Here is a 25,896-nt window from a genome sequence, read left to right as displayed (position 1 = left end):
AAGCCGAAAAAAAATTACCTCATCCAATTGCATTCACAGTGACAGTCATTCTTAAAGAGGACCTTTCACCGATCCTGACATTGTGAACTAAGTATACAGACATGGAGAGCGGCGCCCGGGGATCTCACTGCACTTACTATTATCCCTGGGCGCCGCTCCGTTCTCCCGCTATGCCCTCCGGTATCTTCGGTCACTAAGTTATGGTAGGCGGAGATTTCGGTCACTAAGTTATGGTAGGCGGAGTCTGCCCTTGTTCTGCTGTAGCGCTGGCCAATCGCAGCGCAGAGCTCACAGCCTGGGAGAAAAGAACCTCCCATGCTGTGAGCTCTGCGCTGCGATTGGCCAACGCTACAGCAGAACAAGGGCAGACTCCGCCTACCATAACTTAGTGACCGAAATCTCTGCCTACCATAACTTAGTGACCGAAGATACCGGAGGGCATAACGGGAGAACGGAGCGGCGCCCAGGGATAATAGTAAGTGCACTGAGATCCCCGGGGGCGCCGCTCTCCATGTCTGTATAGTTCACAATGTCAGGATCGGTGAAAGGTCCTCTTTAACATGATGCAGAAGGACCTGCGCTCCCAGCATAATGACGTCACCATGTGCACCCAGCAATTATTCTCAGGTCCTTCAGCATCAAGAAAGGAGACACTATCCCTGTGCGTGCAAGTAGATGAGGTGAGTAATTTTCTTTATGTTAAGCCCTAAAAGGCGATTTTTCACTAGTGTACCTATTTTTAACAGTCGTTATATGCACTCCTGTCTAACAGCCGTTCAATTTGTTTTAGAAACCGCGTTCCCCTGGATGTTTTTCACTGTCATGTAAATATAGCAAAATCCGGCCTCTGCATGTTGATTATTTAGATCTGCACAGGTATTTCCAGGTTCATCTTTATGATATTGATGGTCTATGCTCAAGATAGGTCATTAATAACAGATTTGCAGGGGTCCGACTCCCGACACCGCCACCGATCAGCTGTACAAAGAGGCTGTGGTTCTCTGTGAGAGCTGCAGTCTCTTCCTAGGACAGTGGAGGTCACGTACATGGGCAGGGGTGCACCACCAATGAAGCCAGGTGAGGCGATCGCCTCAGGCAGCACCGGGTAGGGGCGAGAGGGGGCAGCAGAAAGGCCATGGGCTAAAGGGAAGGGCTTAGGAAATTGGCATTGGGGAGGGGGGGGCGTCATTTCAGTTTTCGCCTCAGGCAGCAGAAAGGCTAGGTGCACCCCTGTACATGGGTCACATGGCCTAGGTTCCGCTCAGTCCCATTGAAGTGAATGGGGCTGAGCTGCAACACCAAGCACGGCCACTATACAATGGACGGCGCTATACTTGGTTAGCTGCAAGGAAGCCAAGATATCTGGCCATGTCCATCAAGGGGAAGGAGAGAGTTTCTACCAATCGAATTTGATTGGTATGAATCGATTTGCTCATCATTAATATAGAACTTTTCATTTTACTACAATCAAATAAAATTTACATTAACCCTTCAAGTGTCAGAGCGTCCCCTGTTGACATGCAGGACATGTAGGAATCGGTGATGCCTGACACGTTTCCTGCAGACGGTCACTCGTGCGTGTCTTTGGTCTGACACAATCTCAGGGATTTCACGCCTGCTCCCTCCTATCCAATAAATATTGATCTGGTTTATTGCCTAATAAACTGCCCTGATTACTTACAATAAGACTTTCACGGCACCTGAAAAAAAAAATTTGCAAAGAATTTGCCGGTAATTGTGATGACTCTCAATCCGCAGTGATTCATCACTGGCTTAAAAGGCTACAAAACCCGTAACATGAATCATCTCCAATAGTTGGACAAAGCTGGGACTTTATTAAAGGGAAAGTATCATCAGAAAATCAGCTTTTATTAAAGTCAGATTTTTATAATATTTTAGTTTTTGCTGTTTTTTGTTATGTGACTGTTATTGTTATAAAAATAAAAGCGCTTCACTGGAGCACACACAGTAGGAATCTCACTTTTCATCTTTGCTATGTAGACTGGGATCTATAAGGAGGGTGGTCAGCAGAGTGATCTCATCATTAGAGGGCAGATTCAGCAGAGTCTTCTCATTAGCATTAGAGGGCAGGATCAGCAGAGTCATCTTATTATCATTAGAGGCAGGATCAGCAGAGTCATCTCATTATCATTAGAGGCAGGATCAGCAGAGTCATCTCATTATCATTAGAGGCAGGATCAGCAGAGTCATCTCATTATCATTAGAGGCAATATCAGCAGAGTCATCTCATTATCATTAGAGGCAGGATCAGCAGAATCATCTGATTAGCATTAGAGGCAGGATCAGCAGAGTCATCTCATTATCATTAGAGGTAGGATCAGCAGAATCATCTGATTAGCATTAGAGGGCAGGATCAGCAGAGTCATCCTATTATCATTAGAAGGCAGGATCAGCAGAGTCATCTCATTATCATTAGAGGGCAGGATCAGCAGACTCATCTCATTATCATTAGAGGGTAGGATCGGCAGAGTCATCACATTATTATTAGAAGGCAGGATCAGCAGAGTCATCTCATTATTATAGGGCAGGATCAGTTGAGTCATCTTATAATTAGAAGGCAGGATCGGCAGAGTCATCACATTATCATTAGAAGGCAGGATCGGCAGAGTCATCACATTATCATTAGAGGGCAGAGTCATCTCATTATTATTAGAGGGCAGGATCAGCAGAGTCATCTCATTGTCATTAGAGGGCAGGATCAGCAGAGTTATCTTATTATCATTAGAAGGCAGGATCGTCAGAGTCATCACATTATCATTAGAGGGCAACGTAATCTCATTATCATTAGAGGGTTGGATCAGGAGAGTCGTCTTATTATCATTAGAGGGCTGGATCAGGAGAGTGATCTTATTATTATTAGAGGGCTGGATCAGGAGAGTCATCTTATTATCATTAGAGGGCTGGATCAGGAGAGTCATCTTATTATCATTAGAGGGCTGGATCAGGAGAGTCATCTCATTAGAGTGCAGGGTCAGCAGAATCATCTCATTGTCATTAGAGGTCAGGATCAGCAGAGTCATCTCATAATTAACAAGCAGGATCAGCAGATTCATCTTGTTATCATTGAGGGCAGGTTCAGCAGAGTCATTTCACTATTATTAAAGGGAAGGGTCAGCAGAGTCATCTCATTGGACACTGTTCTGTATGCAGTTTCTATCCCTCTCTGTCTTCTCTGGGAAAAGGCTGTATCTCTTCATGAAGACTGTAATAATCTATGGACACTTTTCTATACAAAAGGGAGTATTTCCATCTTGGAACATAATGAGATATTGGCAGTCTACAACATCACATTAAGATCAGTAGGGGGTTATCAGACCTCTAGGACCTCCACTGATCCTCAGAATCAATGGACCATAGCAGGCATGCTCAATCTGCGGCCCTCCAGCTGTTGCAAAACTACAACTCCAAGCATGCCCGAACAGCCTACAGCTATCAGCCTACAGCAGGGCATTGTGGGAGTTGTAGTTTTACAACAACTGGAGGGCCGCAGGTTGAGCATCCCTGGACCATAGCCTAGGTTTAGCACTGTGCCCCCATCACTGTTTCCCCTGCACTGCAGTGCCCGGTCACCTCTGCGCAGAGAACTGCAGCACGGCCCCAATTGATATGCCATCACTTCACAATATGGGATAGCCCTTTGAGGCTCTGTGCAGATTGCGCTGGATCCCCTACATTTGGTGTATACACCAAGAAAAGCTTTTAGGCTTCCATTAGGATGGTGAATAAATTACCATTTCCTATAGATTGGGCCACGTGTACCACACAATATACTTTTTTTTTTTTTTTACTTTTGAAGTCAACAGCTGATGTATAGCACTGGGTGCCCTGCATCAGAGGTCTACATCGGGAAATCTTCCCATCATATTCCTCCATCGAAAAGCTCAAACCGGGCTTAGCTTCCATTCATTGCAGCTGCCATAAAGCACCCACAGTCTGCTGCACCTGCAGCACAATATAGGAAGGGACTCTTTGTCTCCAATATGGCCGCCCCCAGAAAAGTAAAAAAAATATATATAATCGCTACAGAGTTTTAAAAAATGATAAAAACAATATTTTGCTCTGTCCAATGCATGAAACTAAAATGTAATGCTTGAAGCTTCCCCTTTATATTTCCCCCTCTAAGCGTTGCCTCCCCTGGTGCTCGGTTCTGCTCCGCAGAGCGCGTGGTTCGGTGGGAGATGCGCGCCTCGGCGCGCTTCATTTCTGCAGGTCTGAGTATATATCGATCTGCGTATCACACCACGCCGTGACATTTTTTCAGCTTTAGAGGATAATAGCTGTGACAATGACTGTGACGTGTGTCCGGCCGCCCGCTCTCTGGTCACAGCGAGGCTTGATTAACATTTAATCAGATTGAATTGTCTGATTGTCTCGTTGCCCCCTCCTTACAAACTACTAAAAATAGCCTCATTAATATTCTTGAGATGCAGCGCTGCCTATTCATCTCACCATTTATGAACTGCAGCACAGCCTTATCTATAGCCATGCTCATCCTGGTTCACGATCAGAATGCCGTAGCTACAGTGAAGACTGACACTGAGGCCTCATGCCCACAAGCCTGTTGTAGGTTTCCTAAACACAACCTTATTAAATATTCTATAGATCCCTGCTGTATAACAGCGAGCCTCTAATTTGCACAGAGCAAAGGGGCACAGAGCTGCAGATGTCAGGGCATGCTGGGAGTTGTAGTTGCACCTGGGCGGGAGAGCCACAGGTTGGAGACCAAATCCCTAGACTGATGGTAAGATGGTAGCGTCACCCGCGATGCTAGGAAGGCTCGTTCACGTCACGGTCTGCTATTGGCTATTCCCCCCATCGCCGGATGTTTTGATCCGCGTGACGGGGAGATGCACGGGTGACGATGAGCAGGGTAAGTATAATCTATATGAGGGGCCTGGGTATTGGGGGGCACATTTTAGACTTTGGATAACCCCTTTAAAGGCTTATCTAAGGCTACTCTTACACTTGCGGTAGCCTTTTCTGGCAGGCTGCTCCGGCGGGGGAACAGCCCGCCGGTTCCGTGCTACCGCTAGCTGAAAGTCGGCTCGGGCCCCATTCTCTATAATAGGGGCGGGCCGAAGGTCCAGCCGCAGCACGGCAAACATGCCTAGAGGCGGCCGTAATAAAACTGCAGCATGTGTGAAAGTAGCCGTCGCAGTGAATGTCACTGCATCTTTATGAAGGTAACTTTTACACAATGGATTCCTCCAACGCGTTGCGGCCTGCGGCTCCCGTGCAGGGTGTAGTGCAGCAAGCAGCGGGACCCTAACGACTACAAAGCAGAACAGTCAGCGCTTTTCTTAAAGGAAACAAAAGATAATCTTGAGGTTTCTTTGAAATGTGAGGCAGACTCCTGACTGGGGAGCGATTATGTAGCAAACGTGGGGCGATATGCGGATGCTGTAGGCTGAAGCGTGACGTCATTAGGCGTATGGAACAGATCGCTGTGGATAAGGCTCCTTTCTTCTTTGGTTATTACCTTTCATTACATTGTAACTTTAGATCAGACGTAAACAAACATAGTTGCAATTTCACTCAACTGCACAATTATGTTAAACTGAAACTCCCGCCACATTTTACTAAGTAGCACAATAGACTTTCTGTGGTCACTCTGAGACCAGGAGCTACTTTTGATATGGCCTCAGTGGTGAGGCATGTGACCGTTACTGAGGCCATTGATTGGCTGGCAGTGGTGAAGGGAGTGTAGACTTTTCACACTTCTGGTCCAGCTGGGATCATAAGTGAAAAAGAAGAAAGCTCAACGCTGGAACTGGAGCTCCGGTGACAGGTGAGTCTTTTTTTTTTTTTAATCCCTGAACCCTGCCTGACAGTATTAAAAGGTGTTACCAGTCTAAGAGAACCCCTTTAACATATTAGTAATGTTGGGGAGGGGGGGTCGGGGGTTCAGGGAAAGAAGCCTGGTCCTTACAAGGTACTCTATAGACTATGGGAGGAATTTATCAAAAGACGTAAGCCACTTTTATGGTGTACAAAGGTAGCACATTTTTTTAAAAGTAGCATTTTGCAACTATTTGTAATTTAAGCCAATGTCATCGCGTTTCAAAAAAGTGGGTGGAGCATAGCAGTAGGGCGTGCCCTATTGGATTTTCTGATGCATGCACAGACGGAAGGTATACAAAATGTTTAATAACTTTAGCCCAGTAAGATGTAAAAGGCTATGTACACCTTCAGGAGTAATTTTTTGTTAGTATTGTATTTTGTTCATTTTGCCCAAACAATCATTTTTTCAATTGATCTCTATTAAAGATATTGAGCCCTTCTGTCACAAAGGCTTAACTGTTTTTCTAGTTGTGTGAATCATACTTTTTACTTTCACTTTATGCCGGTCATTTAATAACCCTTATCTCTAAATTACTAAAAGGTCATAAACACTTATTTAAGTCACATTCTTATCTGTAAAGATAGGAATTGAGCTATAATGAGTGATTAGAAGGTCAGAGAGCAGAGATAAGGAGCCGTCAGCTGAGCTGCCTGACGGAACAGAGTGAAAATTCAGAGCCTGCTACTAGAGTAACTTAAGGCTTCACTGAGACATTGGTTCAACATTTTTAATAAAGACCAAATGAAAAAATAGTTTTTTGCTCAAAATGAGTACAAGGCAATACAAAAAAAAAAATTCCCCCCCAAAGTTGAACATAGCCTTTAACACTGCAGGCAATGCCAACTACTGCTGTATGTTACTGTCCTGTGCAGCAGCAGTTGCCAAAACGAAGCCCCCCTTTCTCTGACATCACTTCCTGCTCTGCAGCTATTGGCTAAAGCTGCACCTTACCGACTTCCTGCTGTGTTTGCCCCTTGCATGGATTTTACATATAATACTGATAATACTGCCCTGCTTCTGGCAGGACATGCTGGAATTTGTAGTTACTACATGAAATACACATTTTTACCTTATGTCTGACCCCTTGCTGTGATCCAATGTGCTCGCTCCCATGCACTGACTTTGCATATGTTTTCTTGACAGCAATTGTTCAGTTGTCAGGCTCTCCGGAAGCTTAGCATGCCTGACAACGATCTCTCAAATCTGCCAGCAACCATCGCCAGCTTAGTGAATCTGAAAGAGTTGGATATCAGTAAAAATGGTACGTTCCTCCTTGTCATCTATGTGACGGTCTGTCATTGTGTGTCGTGTCAATGTATCATATCAGCTTGTGAAATATTACATGATAACCTTCATCTGTCTACTTATTCCAGACATCCTGAAATCCTCTATGAGCAGCTAACAAATACTGACAATGAAAGAGATGGATGAGATTAGAAAAAAATAAAATATATATATAGACATATATATTTTTTTTTTTTTACCTAAACAGCGCCACCTATGTCCATAGACTGGTACTGCAGCTCGGCTCTATTCAAGTAAACAGCTGCAATACCTGACAGAGCCATGGAGAAAGGTGGCACTGTTTCTTTAAGAAAAAATCCCCCAAAAAATTATAATTTTTTTTAGCAAATAAAGTTCTTTTAATTCGTTTATATATAAGGAATGGAGATATTTATCACGTTCTCAACTCCAGAATTCTGGCCTCAAAAAGTTTCCAAATAGGGCTTTGGGCCTTTTAGGGCTTATTTGTTAAAAATAAAAATGTTATGTTTTTTGTTAAAAATTTTAGATTTCTACACAATTCACACCAGTTTTTAAAAGTGGGTGGGAAAGAGGACATAATTAGCCTGTCCAGCAGCGTATTTTGTTGTGTGAACACAGCCTAAAAAGCCATGCATCTGTGTGAGCACCAAATTAACAGGCTTGTAGTCTCCACATGTCATGATTGTTTCCATTCAGCAAGCAGAGCTCTTACATAATATGTTATATATTTAATACCCTTTACATGTTATACTGCCATATATCATTTATACACTGCTCAAAAAAATAAAGGGAACACTTAAACAACACAATGTAACTCCAAGTCAATCACACTTCTGTGAAATCAAACTGTCCACTTAGGAAGCAACACTGAGTGACAATCAATTTCACATGCTGTTGTGCAAATGGGATAGACAACAGGTGGAAATTATAGGCAATTAGCAAGACACCCCCAATAAAGGAGTGGTTCTGCAGGTGGTGACCTGACCACTTCTCAGTTCCTATGCTTCCTGGCTGATGATTTGGTCACTTTTGAATGCTGCCGGTGCTTTCACTCTAGTGGTAGCATGATACGGAGTCTACAACCCACACAAGTGGCTCAGGTAGTGCAGCTTATCCAGGATGGCACATCAATGCGAGCTGTGGCAAGAAGGTTTGCTGTGTCTGTCAGCGTAGTGTCCAGAGCATGGAGGCGCTACCAGGAGACAGGCCAGTACATCAGGAGACGTGGAGGAGGCCGTAGGAGGGCAACAACCCAGCAGCAGGACCGCTACCTCCGCCTTTGTGCAAGGAGGAAGAGGAGGAGCACTGCCAGAGCCCTGCAAAATGACTTCCAGCAGGCCACAAATGTGCATGTGTCTGCTCAAACGGTCAGAAACAGACTCCATGAGGGTGATATGAGGGCCCGACGTCCACAGGTGGGGGTTGTGCTTACAGCCCAACACCGTGCAGGACGTTTGGCATTTGCCAGAAAACACCAAGATTGGCAAATTCGCCACTGGCGCCCTGTGCTCTTCACAGATGAAAGCAGGTTCACACTGAGCACATGTGACAGACGTGACAGAGTCTGGAGACGCCGTGGAGAACGTTCTGCTGCCTGCAACATCCTCCAGCATGACTGGTTTGGCATTAGGTCAGTAATGGTGTGGGGTGGCATTTCTTTGCAGGGCCGCACAGCCCTCCATGTGCTCGCCAGAGGTAGCCTGACTGACATTAGGTACCGAGATGAGATCCTCAGACCCCTTGTGAGACCATATGCTGGTGCGGTTGGCCCTGGGTTCCTCCTAATGCAAGACAATGCTAGACCTCATGTGGCTGGAGTGTGTCAGCAGTTCCTGCAAGACGAAGGCATTGATGCTATGGACTGGCCCGCCCGTTCCCCAGACCTGAATCCAATTGAGCACATCTGGGACATCACGTCTTGCTCTATCCACCAACGTCACGTTGCACCACAGACTGTCCAGGAGTTGGCAGATGCTTTAGTCCAGGTCTGGGAGGAGATCCCTCAGGAGACCGTCTGCCACCTCATCAGGAGCATGCACAGGCGTTGTAGGGAGGTCATACAGGCACATGGAGGCCACACACACTACTGGGCATCATTTTGACTTGTTTTAAGGACATTACATCAAAGTTGGATCAGCCTGTAGTGTGTTTTTCCACTTTAATTTTGAGGGTGACTCCAAATCCAGACCTCCATGGGTTAAAAAATTTGATTTCCATATATTTTTTTTGTGTGATTTTGTTGTCAGCACATTCAACTATGTAAAGAACAAAGTATTTCAGAAGAATATTTAATTAATTCAGATCTAGGATGTGTTATTTTTGTGTTCCCTTTATTTTTTTGAGCAGTGTATAATATTTCCATATACAGCCACATAATACCACTATATAGTGCCGGGATAATACTGTCATACACAGTGCTCATAATACCACCATACAAAATGCTGTATATACAGTCCACATAATACCACTATATAGTGTCAGGATAATACTGCCATATACAGTGCTAATAATATCACCATATGTGCCAGACTTATACTGCCATATACTATTCACATAATACTTCCATATACAGTCCAAATAATTCACCATATAGTGCCATGATACTGCCATATACAGGCCACATAATGCTACTATATAGTGTCAGAATTAAAGCTCATGAACACGACTGCGCCGTGTTTTTCGGTCTGCAAACTGTGGATCTGCAAAACATGGATGCCACCTATGTGCATTACGCAATTTGCAGAATGGAATGGGCCACCCATAAATAGAAATACCAATTCTTGTCTGCAAAATGGACAAGAATAGGACGTGTTCTGTTATATTTTTGCGCAAGGCCACGGAACAGAGCAACGGATTTGGACAGCGCACGGAGTGCTGTTGGCATCTTTTGGAGCCCCATGGAAGTGAATGGGTCCACATCCGAGCCGCAAAACATGTGGTTCGGGTGCAGAGCCAAACAACGGTCGAGTACATGAGTCCTTAGGGTGCCATATACAGTCCGCATAATAATATGTGCCAAAATAATACTGCTGTATACTATTCACATAATATTTTCATATACAGTCCACATAATACCATCATATGGTGCCAGGATAATGCTGCCATTTACCATGCACATAATGCTTCCAGTCTACACAATACCACCATATAATGCACACATAATATTTAGTATCATAAAACTCCTTTAAAGGGGTTCTCCGGGATTTTCATATTGATGACCTATCCTCAGGATAGGTCATATAAGATCGGCGGGGGTCCGGCTCCCGGCACCCCCTGCAGATCAGCTCACCATGCACAGTGCGTCCCTTAGATAGCGGCTGTGCTTGGTATTGCAGCTCAGCCCCATTCACTTCACCTAGGCCAGAGATGACTGATGAATGTGACGTCACTGGTCTAGGAAGAGGCCTAAGTGCTGCGGCATCTTCATACAGCGGATCGGCAGGGCTGCCGGGAGTTGGACCCCCGCCAATCTCATATTGATGACCTTTCCTGGGAATAGGCCATCAACATCAAAATCCCAGAGAAGACCTTCAAACAGGCCACATAATACTACAACTTGTCCCCCCCCCCCCCCCCCCCCCACCCACCACCATACAACGCTTTATAATGCTGTGTGGGTTCAGGAACAAGGGGCCCTGGACAACTGCCCAGTTTGTCCCCCCCCCCCTAAAACCCACCCTGTGTATATCGAAGGGCTTCTCATCTTCTACGGCCCATCATTGCCTTGAATCATTAGTTGACACAATGTTGCACTTCATCCCCGATACAAAGTAAATCTTGGTCGTATCCTTGGAGACAGCGATTCACTGAGACAACACATGTAACATACGTCGCGCCAGCCGTTCAGGGCAGGAAATAGAATAGTTTAGTACTAATAGCTGAGATAATTAATAGCCCCCTTTTAATTAGAGGTTGATCTAATCTCGGCTTTGATTGAGCAGCCAGCGTCCTCTGTACAAAGCGAAGACGTCGACTTCAGCGCTGGATCCAGATAGCAAGATAGAGATTAAAGGCGAGCAGCGGCATCTCCTGCTCCGCATCAGCTGTGTCATGGAAATGGATTCATCCGTCCTTTACTTCTTATTCATACCCGGCTATGAGTCGGCACGCGGCTCTAAATTTTAATGCGGATATTTTTAGACAACAATCAATTCTAACGAAATACATGTGAAGTCAAAGGGGATTATTCAGGCCACCGCAGTTCACTGTAATTGCAGCCTGCTAAGGAATTGCGAATGGAAATTATACGAGCAGGCGCTTGACTGACACTGGTTATGTCTGGTTTAAAGGGACGGTAAGCCTATAGATGGCCTTAGGCGTAATGCCACCAAGCATATATCCGGCTGAGGGTTATCGGTGTGTGGAGATAAGCAGCTGGCGTACACCCAAGAGGAAAAAAAGGAGAATGGATCCCACCAAAATCTACACTGGGCTTCATCTCAACATCCTAATATCATGATTTTTCAGTCTGCATACCTTCCAACCAACCAGTTTTTCACAAGGTTGGCCTGCAAAATGGATCACAAGTGGCCAGGGCTTATGCAAATATGAATACAAGTGAGCATTCCTGGGATATTTTTTGGACATCCCCAAGTGTGGGGCTTAAAAAGGGGATACAAATATTGGGAGGTATGATTTTGTCATGACTAGACATATAAAATGCAGCCACCCTTAGGCGCCGTTCCGTGGGCATTCCACATCACGGATGCGGACCCAAATCCGGAGATGCGGAATGGTGCGGAACAGAAGCATGGAACGGAACCCTACGGAAGCACTACGGAGTGTTCCGCAAAAAGATAGAACATGTCCTATCTTTTTGTAGAATGGGCGGATGGCGGACCCATTAAAGTGAATGGGTCCGCGATTCGCTGCAGCTGCCCCGCGGTTGGTGTTCGTGCATTGCGGTTCGCAGCACGGCCACGAGGCGCACACGTTCGTGTGCAAGAGGCCTTAGGGGGCGCATACTATATAGTCGTTTATCATGAGGCTTGATTGATCACAGTATGAAACAAGCTCCTAAGTATCATCTGGGGTTTGCTCCAGGTAACCCACGTGTTATGTTTTTAATTTTTGTCTATGCAGGGGATTTGGAGCTCTGTATCAGAAGAAAATTAGCTCCAATGAATATAAAGATATAATAAGAAATTAAGCAGTTTAGTTTAGTTAGTTGTTGTTTAAAGGAAGCCATTTAATGTACAGATAGGACTGGATTATAGTGTTGGATATTTTGCGAGTCAGTTACTCTCAGCAGCATCTGCAATATTCACACGAATTACAGGCAACTTCAGCCACACAACTTTGACCCTCTTCTTTGATATTGCCCCCAGCAAGGCCTCTCTGCCCATTCCCCTCTTTACCCACCACCCTTAAGCCTCCTTATTGTATATTATCCTGATAGTTCCCAACAGTTATGTAAATATTGCTGATTATGTATCAAACATATAAATTATTTAGTCTTTATCTTGTTGTGTCCATGAATATTTTATATACATAGAAATAAATCAGTGTCATCCTGCAGCACGGATGTACAGTATGTGAGCTCTGGTAGGGAATTTTTACCTTATTAAAGGATCTTGTGTGAATGTAGTAATATATTCTAGTTGAAATCCTTAAACTGTATAGCCCCAGAAAATCCGAGGGGCTTTGGGTAGATTTGTATATTTTTCTGTTCCCTACTTACTCCATTTTGAAGGGGGGAGAACCTAATTTGGCACTCCCCTATTTATTATCAAGAGCAGAAAGCAGTTTCAAGGAGCACCTTTTTCTTTGGAGGACTCAGCACATCCATGCATTACATGGGAACTGTGTAATGCTTCATTTCTCCTGTGGTGGTGCTGCAGGGAATGCGAATAGTTACTGTCTTGGTCTTCCACAGGCGATCACTGGGGAAAACCTGTGATCAGTGTATTATTGGCATGCTTGTAATGAAAAGGGTTTCTCCAGAATGACTTTCTCCTTCTCCAACTGAAGGTACCACAGCTTCCATCTAGGAACCTGAAGCCCTTTAGACCCTGGTCAGAGATTTCTTTTGAAGTTTCCTATGCAAGTCCTAAAATTTATTTGACTACATCTTCACTTTAAAATTGAACCACGAATAATACTTCCTATACCCCTCCCAGACTCAGGAACAGAAAATCTGCCTAAACATTCAGTGACACAGAAGCAGGAGATGTGGGTAGACTGGCCACCCAGGAGCTTGGGAAAGCTAACGGACGGTGGCCGCCCAGTTGTCACCCAGCTTTTCTAGAAGCACACAGAGTTTTCCGGTTACATGGAAATACATTTTGATCAATGTATTAAAACAAAAATTGAAACCTTTTTATAAACTTTGTCTCAAATCAACACTGTTTCAAGATCTCTGTTTGCTGTTAGGGAATGTCCTACTATACCTGGTCGTGTCCTATTACACCTGATATACTGTAGCAAACCCTGCACAGCTATAAACTAGAACAGGGATCAGCAATCTTCGGCACTCCAGCTGCTGGGAAACTACAACTCCCAGCATGCAAACATGCTCAGCTGTTCTAACTCCCACAGAAGTGACTGAAGCATTCTGGGAGTTGTAGTTTCTGAACAGCTGGAGTGCCGGAGGTTGCTGATCCCTGAACTAGAAAAAGGGTAACTTTTTAGCCTGTGGATATAAATAGGAATATTTCTATTTACTGACATGGAGAATAGATCTTTATGGTGACGACTTGAAACTCTAACGAGGTCATTAAGGTCTTAATCGCCTTGCGCTGGCGGTGGATCTGTCGAAGTTATGTAGAGGTGCAGGCCTCTACATAACTTTGGCGTGTGGTGCCGCTGGCCGTGCGACATGGTTTAAACTAGGCGAGCTCCCTTGCTGGCATAGTTTGAGACTATTTGCCACACCATAAACTGGCGTGGAAAATGATGACTGAGACGGACCAGCTGGCCCGCCCTCTTCCCCACCAACGCCACTAGCCCTTGTTCCACCACCTTGGAAAAATGGTGTGAGCGGTAAAAAGTCGCAGAGTTTGCCGCAAAACCCTTTGCAACAAAATCTGCAACAAAAGTACACCAAAAAGTGGCTTAACACAATAAAAAATGACACCCAAGTATATTACAAAGTTGCAGGACTTTTTTTTATACAGAAATTAAGTGAAATCCTTATTGTCCTGTATGTGTGGCCTTCATCCATCAGTGACAACAACCAAGTAAATGGCTTACCCAACCTGTGGTGGGGGAAGGGGGGGATTTCATATTATCAAGTAATATCATATTTTGCATCTTATTGGACAGTGTTTGTATCTGGTTGATCTAATATCGTTACATATCTTTCCTTTTTTTTTCTCTTCCAGGTATACAAGAATTTCCAGATAATATTAAATGCTGTAAATGTTTAACAATAGTAGAGGCGAGCGTGAATCCTATATCAAAGTAAGTCTAATGATGATACTGAACTGTTCTTTTCATCGAATAGTGATGTCACAGTACAAAGATAATACACACAGTGATGTCACAGTACAAAGATAATACACACAGTGATGTCACAGTACAGAGATAATAAACACAGTGATGTCACAGTACAGAGATTATAAACACAGTGATGTCACAGTACAGGGATAATAAACACAGTGATGTCACAGTACAGAGATAATAAACACAATGATGTCACAGTACAGGGATAATAAATACAGTGATGTCACAGTACAGAGATAATAAACACAGTGATGTCACAGTACAGAGATAATAAACAGTGATGTCACAGTACAGAGATAATAAACACAGTGATGTCACAGTACAGCGATAATAAACACAGTGATGTCACAGTACAGGGATAATAAACACAGTGATGTCACAGTACATGGATAATAAACACAGTGATGTCACAGTACAGGGATAATAAAGACAGTGATGTCACAGTACAGAGATAATAAACACAGTGATGTCACAGTACAGGGATAATAAACACAGTGATGTCACAGTACAGAGATAATAAACACAGTGATGTCACAGTACAGGGATAATAAACACAGTGATGTCACAGTACAGAGATAATAAACACAGTGATGTTACAGTACAGGAATAATACACACAGTGATGTCACAGTACAGGGATAATAAACACAGTGATGTCACAGTACAGGGATAATAAACACAGTGATGTCACAGTACAGGGATAATAAACACAGTGATGTCACAGTACAGGGATAATAAACACAGTGATGTCACAGTACAGAGATAATAAACACAGTGATGTCACAGTACAGCGATAATAAACACAGTGATGTCACAGTACAGAGATGATAAACACAGTGATGTCACAGTACAGGGATAATAAACACAGTGATGTCACAGTACAGGGATAATAAACACAGTGATGTCACAGTACAGAGATAATAAACACAGTGATGTCACAGTACAGGGATAATAAACACAGTGATGTCACAGTACAGAGATAATAAACACAGTGATGTCACAGTGCAGGGATACTAAACACAGTGATGTCACAGTACAGAGATAATAAACACAGTGATGTCACAGTACAGGGATAATAAACACAGTGATGTCACAGTACAGGGATAATAAACACAGTGATGTCACAGTACAGGGATAATAAACACAGTGATGTCACAGTACAGAGATAATAAACACAGTGATGTCACAGTACAGGAATAATAAACACAGTGATGTCACAGTACAGGGATAATAAACATAGTGATGTCACAGTGCAGGGATAATAAACACAGTGATGTCACAGTACAGGGATAATAAACACAGCGATGTCACAGTACAGGGATAATAAACACAGTGATGTTACAGTACAGGAATAATAGACACAGTGATGTCACAGTACAGGGATAATAAACACAGTGATGTCACAGTACAGGGATAATAAACACAGTGATGTCACAGTACAGGGATAGTAAACGCAGTGATGTCACAGTACAGAGATAATAAACACAGTGATGTCACAGTACAGAGATAATAAACACAGTGATGTCACAGTACAGGGATAATAAACACAGTGATGTCACAGTACAGAGATAATAAACACAGTGATGTCACAGTACAGGGATAATAAACACAGTGATGTCACAGTACAGGAATAATAAACACAGTGATGTCACAGTACAGAGATAATACACACAGTGATGTCACAGTACAGGGATAATACACACAGTGATGTCACAGTACAGGGATAATACACAGTGATGTCACAGTACAGAGATAATAAACACAGTGATGTCACAGTACAGGGATAATAAACACAGTGATGTCACAGTACAGGGATAATAAACACAGTGATGTCACAGTACAGGGATAATAAACACAGTGATGTCACAGTACAGGGATAATAAACATAGTGATGTCACAGTGCAGGGATAATAAACACAGTGATGTCACAGTACAGGGATAATAAACACAGTGATGTCACAGTACAGGGATAATAACACAGTGATGCCACAGTACAGAGATAATACACACAGTGATGTCACAGCACAGGGATAATAAACATAGTGATGTCACAGTACAGGGATAATAAACACAGTGATGTCACAGTACAGAGATAATAAACACAGTGATGTCACAATACAGAGATAATAAACACAGTGATGTCACAGTACAGAGATAATAAACACAGTGATGTCACAGGACAGGGATAATAAACACAGTGATGTCACAGTACAGAGATAATAAACACAGTGATGTCACAGTACAGGAATAATAAACACAGTGATGTCACAGTACAGGGATAATAAACACAGTGATGTCACAGTACAGAGATAATAAACACAGTGATGTCACAGTACAGAGATAATATACACAGTGATGTCACAGTACAGCGATAATAAACACAGTGATGTCACAGTACAGAGATAATACACACAGTGATGTCACAGTACAGGGATAATAAACACAGTGATGTCACAGTACAGAGATAATAAACACAGTGATGTCACAGTACAGAGATAATATACACAGTGATGTCACAGTACAGCGATAATAAACACAGTGATGTCACAGTACAGAGATAATAAACACAGTGATGTCACAGTACAGGGATAATAAACACAGTGATGTCACAGTACAGGGATAATAACACAGTGATGTCACAGTACAGAGATAATAAACACAGTGATGTCACAGTACAGAGATAATAAACACAGTGATGTCACAGTACAGGGATAATAAATACAGTGATGTCACAGTACAGGGATAGACACAGTGATGTCACAGTACAGCGGTCCCTCAAGATACAATATTAATTGGTTTCAGGACGACCATTGTATGTTGAAACCATTGTAAGTTGGGTAATCGGTTCCAAATGTCATCCAAGATAAGAGAAAATGAAGCTTTAAGAAAAATAAGCAGATAACTAAGACAGATAAAACAAGCCCTTACATATAACAGTCAGGAATAGCTGCTAACTAGTAACTAATCCAGTTATCTTACCAGAGAAGTGGCCTTGATTGGTTGGCTCTAAGTCTGAGACATCGTATGTTGAGTCTGGTTTTAACTTACAATGGGTCAGAAATGACCATTATATGTTGAAAATATTGTATCCTGAGTCCATTGTATCTTGAGGGATCTCTGTACAGGGATAATAAACATAGTGATGTGTTGTTGAGAACTCTGAGCGGTGCATTGTGTACAGAGTAGAAGAATGATAGTGACAGTGCCGATGGTGAATATGTGTCTTCTGACTGATGACCTTCATTTACTTCATCCTCTTCTCAGGCTACCGGATGGCTTTACGCAGCTTCTTAATTTAACTCAGCTGTACCTTAATGATGCCTTTCTTGAATATCTTCCAGCCAATTTTGGAAGGTGAGCTGAATTCTAAAGTCTGTGATGTCATGACAATGAAATACATTTCCTACGTTTCTTTTTATATCAATTATCCGCCTTTATGTTCAGTGTAAGTTACATTATCTATCTCTCTATCTCTCTATCTATCTCTCTATCTATCTATCTATTTATCTCTCTATCTATCTCTCTATCTATCTCTCTATCTATCTATCTATCTATCTATCTATCTATCTATTTATCTCTCTATCTCTCTATCTATCTATCTATCTATCTATCTATCTATCTATCTATCTATTTATCTCTCTATCTATCTCTCTATCTATCTCTCTATCTATCTATTTATCTCTCTATCTATCTCTCTATCTATCTCTCTATCTATCTTGGCCTACTGACCTATAAACGTATGTGACACAATGTATGGATTGTATGTATACACATAGTCACACAGTTATATAGAAGACTTTGTTTAATTCTTCACATTTTTTTGTACTTTTAAAGGGCTTCTGTCGCCCCACTAAACTCATATTTTTTTTTGGGGTACTTATAATCCCTATACTGCGATATATCTATATATTATGTTATTAATCATTTTCGTTCAGTAGATAAGGCAAAAAACTTACTTTTATGATATGCTAATTACCTGTCTACCTGCAAGTAGGGCGGCTACTTGCTGGTAGCAGCCGCAAAAAACCGCCCCCTCCTCCTGTTGATTGACAGGGCCAGCAGCGATCTCCTCCTCCGGCTGGCTATGTCTGCATTTCAAAAATAGCGCGCCTGTCTTGATTCGGCGCAGGCGCTCTGAGAGAAGGAGGCTCGCCTCGTCAGCACTCCCTCAGTGTCACCGAAAGAGAAGAGGTCATCGGCGCAGGCGCACTGAGGGAGTGCTGAGGAGGCGAGCCTCCTTCTCTCAGAGCGCCTGCGCCGAATCAAGACAGGCACGCGATTTCTGAAATGCAGACAGGACCAGCCCGAGGAGGAGATCGCGGCTGGCCCTGTCAATTAACAAGAGGAGGGGGCGGTTTTTTGCGGCTGCTACCAGCAAGTAGACGCCCTACTTGCAGGTAGACAGGTAATTAGCATATCATAAAAGTAAGTTTTTTGCCTTATCTACTGAACGAAAATGATTAATAACATAATGTATAGATATATCGCAGTATAGGGATTATAAGTACCCCAAAAAAAAAAAATTTGTTTAGTGACAGAAGCCCTTTAAGCCTTGTGTCTCACTGTGATTTCTGCTCCGCAGGCTAAGCAAATTGCGGATATTGGAGTTAAGAGAAAATCATTTGAAAACATTACCAAAGTAAGTCCGTGTTAAAAGGCTTTCATCTTTTGTATTTTTATGTTTGTGCTCTTAGCAAGACCAATAGCGCACTCCTTATTATACGAGTACAGCCGGGTGATGACCGCCCTGGCCTCCATTACAGCCCCCAAACTTGTTGTCGCTCAGTTTTACGAAGGTCCTCAATGACATCAAATCTGCTAAAACATTTATTTCCATCACAGAAAGTGATGCCATATCTCTAGCAAACGTTCTGATTGGTCGCGGTCTGCACAAATCCTGAGAAGTTGGTGATTAGGCGGCACAGATTTCTCTGCACAGCGTCACGGACTCCGATGGGCTCGCATAGAACTCACTGATTCTATGACCGAAAGCAGTGGGGCAGCATCATTACTTGCATCTCTGCCGGGAGGGGTATGTGGCTATGGTAATGGGCATACATTACAGGCACAGGGGGTAGCACACAGGATGACAGAGATCTGCTGTTGTCACCCAGCCACGGGAGGACTATCGCTATGCAACAATAACCCGTCAATCTTGGCGGAAACTCCACAGGGTTCAGACACTGTTAGTTCTGGTATTAATTCACATATGGAACAGACGCTGCTTTTCAGTGGAGCATCCCTTTAAGGAGGATCTTGCTCACTTGGTTGGGTGACCTTGCAGGTGACCCCCTTATAAATCACCTTCTGTGACAGACAAGTTGTAGCTCAAGCAACTAATCAATTTCCCATTTCTGTTTGAGGATATTCTATTTACAGAGCGACCCACAGGAAGATTAATTAGATTAAGACGCTTCTCCGCCCGACGCGTCTTCTCCTGTTTTATTAGACTCATTAATCAGAGCGCAATAGGAAAGATTACAAAGTTTGAAGGGGGCTCATCCAAAATCAGAGAACAAGGAGCAGCCTGAGCCTATGGAGAGACGGAACGTATTGATCTGCGCCGAGTGCGGTTTTACTACAAACATCCGATCATTTGTGGGATAACAACGTTTTATTGTCATTATTCATAGCGGCTGAATTATAGATACAGGTTTAATGTCTTAATATCTAAAGAGCAATGTACAGAAGTAACTCTATCCTTATACGTGGGGCTGTATTATAGTAGTTATATTCTTGTAAAGAGATGGCCTTGCGGTTTGCACGGCGGTCGTTCCGCGGCGAACTTTGCTCGTTTGCGGTTAGGTGAACATATGGCGATGTCCGCCGGCGCCATATTCTTTCGCATTGTGCTGAACATTGACCCATGACACATCCATCAGGTGGGACAGGACGGCCAATTGAGACGTTTCAGCACATGAACGTACCCCTTACCGTATAAATAAACCCGATCTGGCCGCCATTTTACATTCAGTGTTTTGCCAGTGTAGGAAGAGGTTGCTGTGTGGAGCAGGGACAGGCTGTTAGGGACACCAAACGCTAGCTAATAGGGCCACAAAAGTCTTTTTAAGGACTAGTATAGGTGTGCTATCGATAGGTGTGCAGTACAGAGGGGTGTGATATACTTATAATATACTTTCTAACATAGAATGTATATTATAGTGCAATTGTATTGTGCAGCAGTTGTGTGCGGTTCTGCTGCGATACCGCAGCTATATAGAGGGACAAACGTTATTGGAATAACTAATTGCAACTGGTGTGATATACCTGTTGTTGCCCCAAAATAAACTGATTAAGGGGTTTGATATACCTGCTTCCAGCAAATACTCATTAAGGAGTCCTATATACCTGCTTCCACAAATACTGCTCTTCTCTAGGGACTTTGTCACAGGGTCATTTTGAAAATGACCGGCAGAGGAAGAGGCAGGCCATTCTGCAGCAGTGGTAGGCAGGGCCGGCGCCACCAGTAAGGCGACTTAGGCAGTCGCCTAGGGCGCCATTTAGCAGGGGGCGCCCGTTGCGGTGTAAAAAAAAAATTAAAATTGGTTATATAAGTTCGGCCGGCGGCGCCCTTCATGCTGCGCCTCCTGAATCTCCGGCGGGGCCGGAGATTCAAATTAGAGCGGCAAAATCTCCGGCCGCCGGCTCATTGCTGCGCAGCCTGAGCCTGCTGTGTGTCAGCTCTGTGCTTTTGTTAATGTAGCGTGGCCGAGCTCTGTTTGGTCCGCGGTAGGAGCTTTTGTTTCCTGTACCCGGCCGGACTGACAGGAAGTGCTCACTTAGTGTGCACTTCCTGTCAGTCCGGCCGGGTACAGGAAACAAATGCTCCTGTACCGCGGACCGAAGAGAGCTCGGCCACGCTACATTAGAGGTGTGTGTGTGGGGGGAATAATGAGATTGACAAGGGAGGGGGGAAGACTAATGAGATTGACAAGGGAGGGGAGAGGGGGTGGAATAATGAGAGTGACAAGGGAGGGGGTGGAATAATGAGAGTGACAAGGGAGGGCGGTGCCGGGGTGGAATAATGAGAGTGACAAGGGAGGGAGTGGGGGAGAAGAGAGTAACAAGGGAGTCCCCAGAGCCAGACCAAGAGCCAGACTGCAGCCAGAGACCAGATCATCTTATTGTCCTGGTGGTAAGTAGACAATGCAATATGTTTATTATGTAATTGTTTAGTTATTAATACTACATTGGAAACTAATTTACCTCACATTTAGGGTCCATTCACACATCCATGTGTGTTTTGCGGATCCACGGATCCGCAAAACACGCACAGCAGCAATGTGCGTTCCGCATTTTGCGTACCGCACATTGCCGGCACTAACAGAATATGCCTATTCTTGTCCGCTATTGCAGACAAGAATAGGACATGTTCTATTTTTTTCCGGATCGGAATTGCGGATCCGCAATTCCGGATCGGGGCCGCACGTCATGCGGCCCCATAGAAATGTATGGGTCCGCAATTCCGTTCCGCAAAAAAAGACAGCTACAAGAAGCTGGATTAACCATAAGGGAAACATAGCAGTTCTTTTTATTTAAAAGCTGAGAAAGGGGTGGAACATATGTGATGTCATGATATGGGCAGATTATCTGATAAGGGGGGGCGGCAATTTTTATCTTGCCTAGGGCGGCAAAAATCCTTGCACCGGCCCTGGTGGTAGGGGTCGGGCAGGTGCACCAGGCCAGAGTCTAAGTGGGAAGTTAGAGAAGGTGCGTGCAATTACGTCAAAGGAGAAGGAGGAGAAGCAGGCAGAACTCGCAGTGCACAGGAGGCAAAAAGCAAACTGCAAATGTATCTGGAGCGAGCCATCCACCATGCACGGTCACGGTCACATCTGGTGCTCCCGGGACGCCGGCACATGGCTCCACAGTGTGGGCTTTTTTTTTACGTGTCAGCTGCTGACAATAGTGTTGCCATCTGCAGCCTGTGCTGTCAACGCATGAGTCGCGGTAAGCCCAACACTCACCTAGGGAGGACCGCCTTAAGAAGGCACCTGGCCTCCCATCACCGAGCCCAGTGGGAGCAACACGATCAGAACCCACAAAGCCACACTCCCGGCGCTCCACGTCCTGCTTCTTCTCCTTCTCCTTCTCCTCCCATTTGTCCTCCACTCCACCTTCCACCGTGCTGTCGTCGCATTCATCTGGCACAAGGCAGGCTTCCATGGCCCAAATGTTCGAACGTAAAAAGTTAATGACGCCGGATAACCCTCTTGCCCAATGGCTGACCACCGGCCTGTCGGAACTGCTAGCCTGCCAACTACTGCCATATAAACTGGTGGACTCTGAGGCCTTTACAAAATTTGTGGCCATTGGCACACTGCAATGGAAGGTCCCCGGAAGGAAATATTTCTCCCAGAAGGGCATCCCTGAACTATATGGCCACGTTCAGCGGCAAGTTAATATATCTCTGGCACACAGTGTCGGTGCCAAGATACATCTGACCACAGACACATGGCCTAGCGAACACGGGCAGGGAAGGTACATAACTTTTACTTGGTGAACCTTCTGACGGCCGTCAAGCATGTAACCCGAGGCACCTGTGTGGATTTGGTGTTACCGCCACAGATTGCATGCAGGCCTGCCTCTTCTTCTTCTCCTCCTACTCCATCCTCTGTCTCCTCCTTGGCTGACTCCTCCTTTTCCACTGCTACCGCCTCTTCCGCTGCACCCCCCAAGCTCCCCAGAACCTATTCAACGTGCCAGGTGAGACGTTGCCATGCTGTGCTGCTGCTGTTGTGCCTGGAAGCCAAGAGCCACACCGGTCCTGCACTGCTTTCAGCTCTGTGGTCACAGGCCGATCAGTGGCTAACCCCGCTCAATTTGACAGTTGGTAAAGTGGTGTGCGACAACGGTGCCAATCTGCTGAGCACGCTGAAACAGGGCAAAATGACACACGTGCCATGCATGGCACACGTCCTGAACTTAGTCGTGCAGCGATTCGTTGCCAAATACCCCAGGTCCAGGACGTCTTGCGGCAGGCCAGGAAAATCTCTGGCCATTTTAGAAGATCTTACACGACCATTGCTCGCCTTGCTGACATTTAGCGGCGACATCACCTGCCCGTCAGACGTCTGATTTGTGACAGCCCACGTGCTGGAACTCCACCTTGTATATGCTTGATAGGCTGCTCCAGCAGAAACAAGCCGTTAACGACAACCTGTACGAACTCTGCAGCAGGAGAGGTTCTGTGGAGCTTGGATTTTTTCACCGCTCCAGTGGCCGCTCATGCACGACGCATGCAGACTTCTGCAGTCATTTGATGAGATCACCAAACTGGTCAGTCGCAGCCAGGGCACCATCAGTGACATTGTACCTGACGCCTTTTTTCTGGAGTGTGCATTTCGTCGTGTCATTGATCAAGCCGTCGAGGAGCAGGAGCTGGAAGATGAGGAAGTCGCATTGCTGAATGAATTCCCAGGGGGGGCTACTCCATCTGAGACAAGTCAGCAGGAGTCTGAAGAGGAGTCAGAGGAGGATGGTTCCTGGGGGGAGGAGGTGGAGGAGGTGCAAGAAGAGCAGGCTTTAAATTTTTCGGGGATCCCTGGTGTTGTCCGTGGCTGGGGGGAGGATATCGAGGACGACATTCTCCTGGGCGATGAGCAGGAGTCAAGCCGCTCCACCGCTTACAATTTAGTGCAAATGGGGGCCTTTGTGCTCCAGTGTTTGAAGAGGGACCCCCGTATAAAAAGCACAAAGGGCAAGGACCAGTACTGGGTAACAACGTACTTAGACTACAAACACAAAATGGCGGGCATGTTACCAGCATCACTGGCAGAATGCAGCATTTTCAGGCCTTGCTTCAAGAGATGCTGCATTCTACTGTTGCGGGCGCTGGCAGAGGAATTTCCACCCACAGAGAAACAGTTGCGGGTACCAATCCTACAGCGCATGCAAGAAGAGGGCGGTTTGAAGATGTGTTGGTCACTTCGGATATGAGATCATTCTTGCAAACAACCCATCGACAGCCGCCCTCCGGATCCAGCCTCAGGGAACGCCTAGACCGACAGGTGTCCGACTACATCGGAATAACGGCCGATGTGGACGCTCTGAGAAGCGATAAACCCCTTGACTACTGGGTGTGCAAGCTTAACCTGTGGCCAGAGCTTGCACAATTTGCCATGGAACTCTTAGCTTGCCCCTCGTCGAGTGTCCTGTCCGAAAGGACGTTCAGCGCAGCAGGGGGGATCGTAAACGATAAGCGCACTCGCCTAGCTCACGACAGTGTGGACTACCTCACATTTCTAAAAATGAATGAGGCATGGATCTCAGAGGAATTCAACACCTGTGACGACCACGTTTAATTGAATTTCCTCATGCCAGCCCACACATATCCGCCACCACCCAGAACAAAGAATGGTCCCTGTCTTATGTAAATACAGCGGCATAAAAAGCCTTTTCTGTCCGGTGAATGCCTAATGTTTGGGACCTCGGAGGAATTCAACACTTGTGACAACCACGTGTTATCGAATTTCAACTATTATTATTTTGGTTTTTTTCAAGAGGGGGGATTTCGTTAGCCACGTTTTTAATAAAATTTTATATTTTTAGTTCTTTTAAACATATGTATTTGACCTGTATTTGTACAGACCTGCAGTAAAATTGATATCCAATGACCGTCTAATGTACCTCCAGCCACATAATTACTTGATGTTTTCTGTCCGGTGAATGCCTAATATTTCGGGCCCATACTCCCATTGCCATTGATTCCCCTCTGGTATGTCACTGTCCATATTGTGGGACTATTTGTGCACTTCTAGTAAGTATTTGCTGGCTGCAAATATGACCCGAAGGTTTTTCAGGTTCGCCTGCCATTAAAGTGAATGGGCCCCACCGCAAACTTGCGGTTCGCGACCATTTGATCGTGTTCGCGCGATCGCGTTCGTGAATCGTCCTGGCCGATGTTCGTTTATCACTATTCTTGTACATAGAAGCAGTATTATAGTAGTTATATTCTTGTACATAGAAGGCAGTATTATAGTAGCTATATTCTAGTACACAGGAGCAGTATTATAGTATTTATAATCTTGTACATAGGAGGCAGTATTATAGTAGTTATATTGTTGTACATAGGAGGCAGTATTATACACTGCGTGCAGAATTATTAGGCAAATGAGTATTTTGTCCACATCATCCTCTTTATGCATGTTGTCTTACTCCAAGCTGTATAGGCTCGAAAGCCTACTACCAATTAAGCATATTAGGTGATGTGCATCTCTGTAATGAGAAGGGGTGTGGTCTAATGACATCAACACCCTATATTAGGTGTGCATAATTATTAGGCAACTTCCTTTCCTTTGGCAAAATGGGTCAAAAGAAGGACTT

General features: G+C 44.6%; 1 protein-coding gene across 4 annotated transcripts in view; it reads left to right on the top strand.

Moving 5' to 3' along the window:
- Positions 1-25,896, top strand: part of LRRC7 (leucine rich repeat containing 7) — a 161,036-nt gene that overhangs the window by 37,192 nt on the left and 97,948 nt on the right. For all 4 annotated transcript variants that reach the window (XM_040407910.1, XM_040407911.1, XM_040407909.1 and 1 more), the window contains exons 3-6: positions 7,007-7,124; positions 14,452-14,530; positions 17,836-17,925; positions 19,154-19,210. In XM_040407910.1, coding sequence (XP_040263844.1) covers positions 7,007-7,124; positions 14,452-14,530; positions 17,836-17,925; positions 19,154-19,210 — 344 coding nt within the window. The remainder of the gene's footprint in view (positions 1-7,006; positions 7,125-14,451; positions 14,531-17,835; positions 17,926-19,153; positions 19,211-25,896) is intronic.

The sequence above is a fragment of the Bufo bufo genome, chromosome 9 (genome assembly GCF_905171765.1).
Source record: "Bufo bufo chromosome 9, aBufBuf1.1, whole genome shotgun sequence".
In the NCBI taxonomy this organism is placed as follows: domain Eukaryota; kingdom Metazoa; phylum Chordata; class Amphibia; order Anura; family Bufonidae; genus Bufo; species Bufo bufo.
Note: the sequence above shows the minus strand (reverse complement) of the source record. Positions and strands in the feature narration are given on the sequence as shown.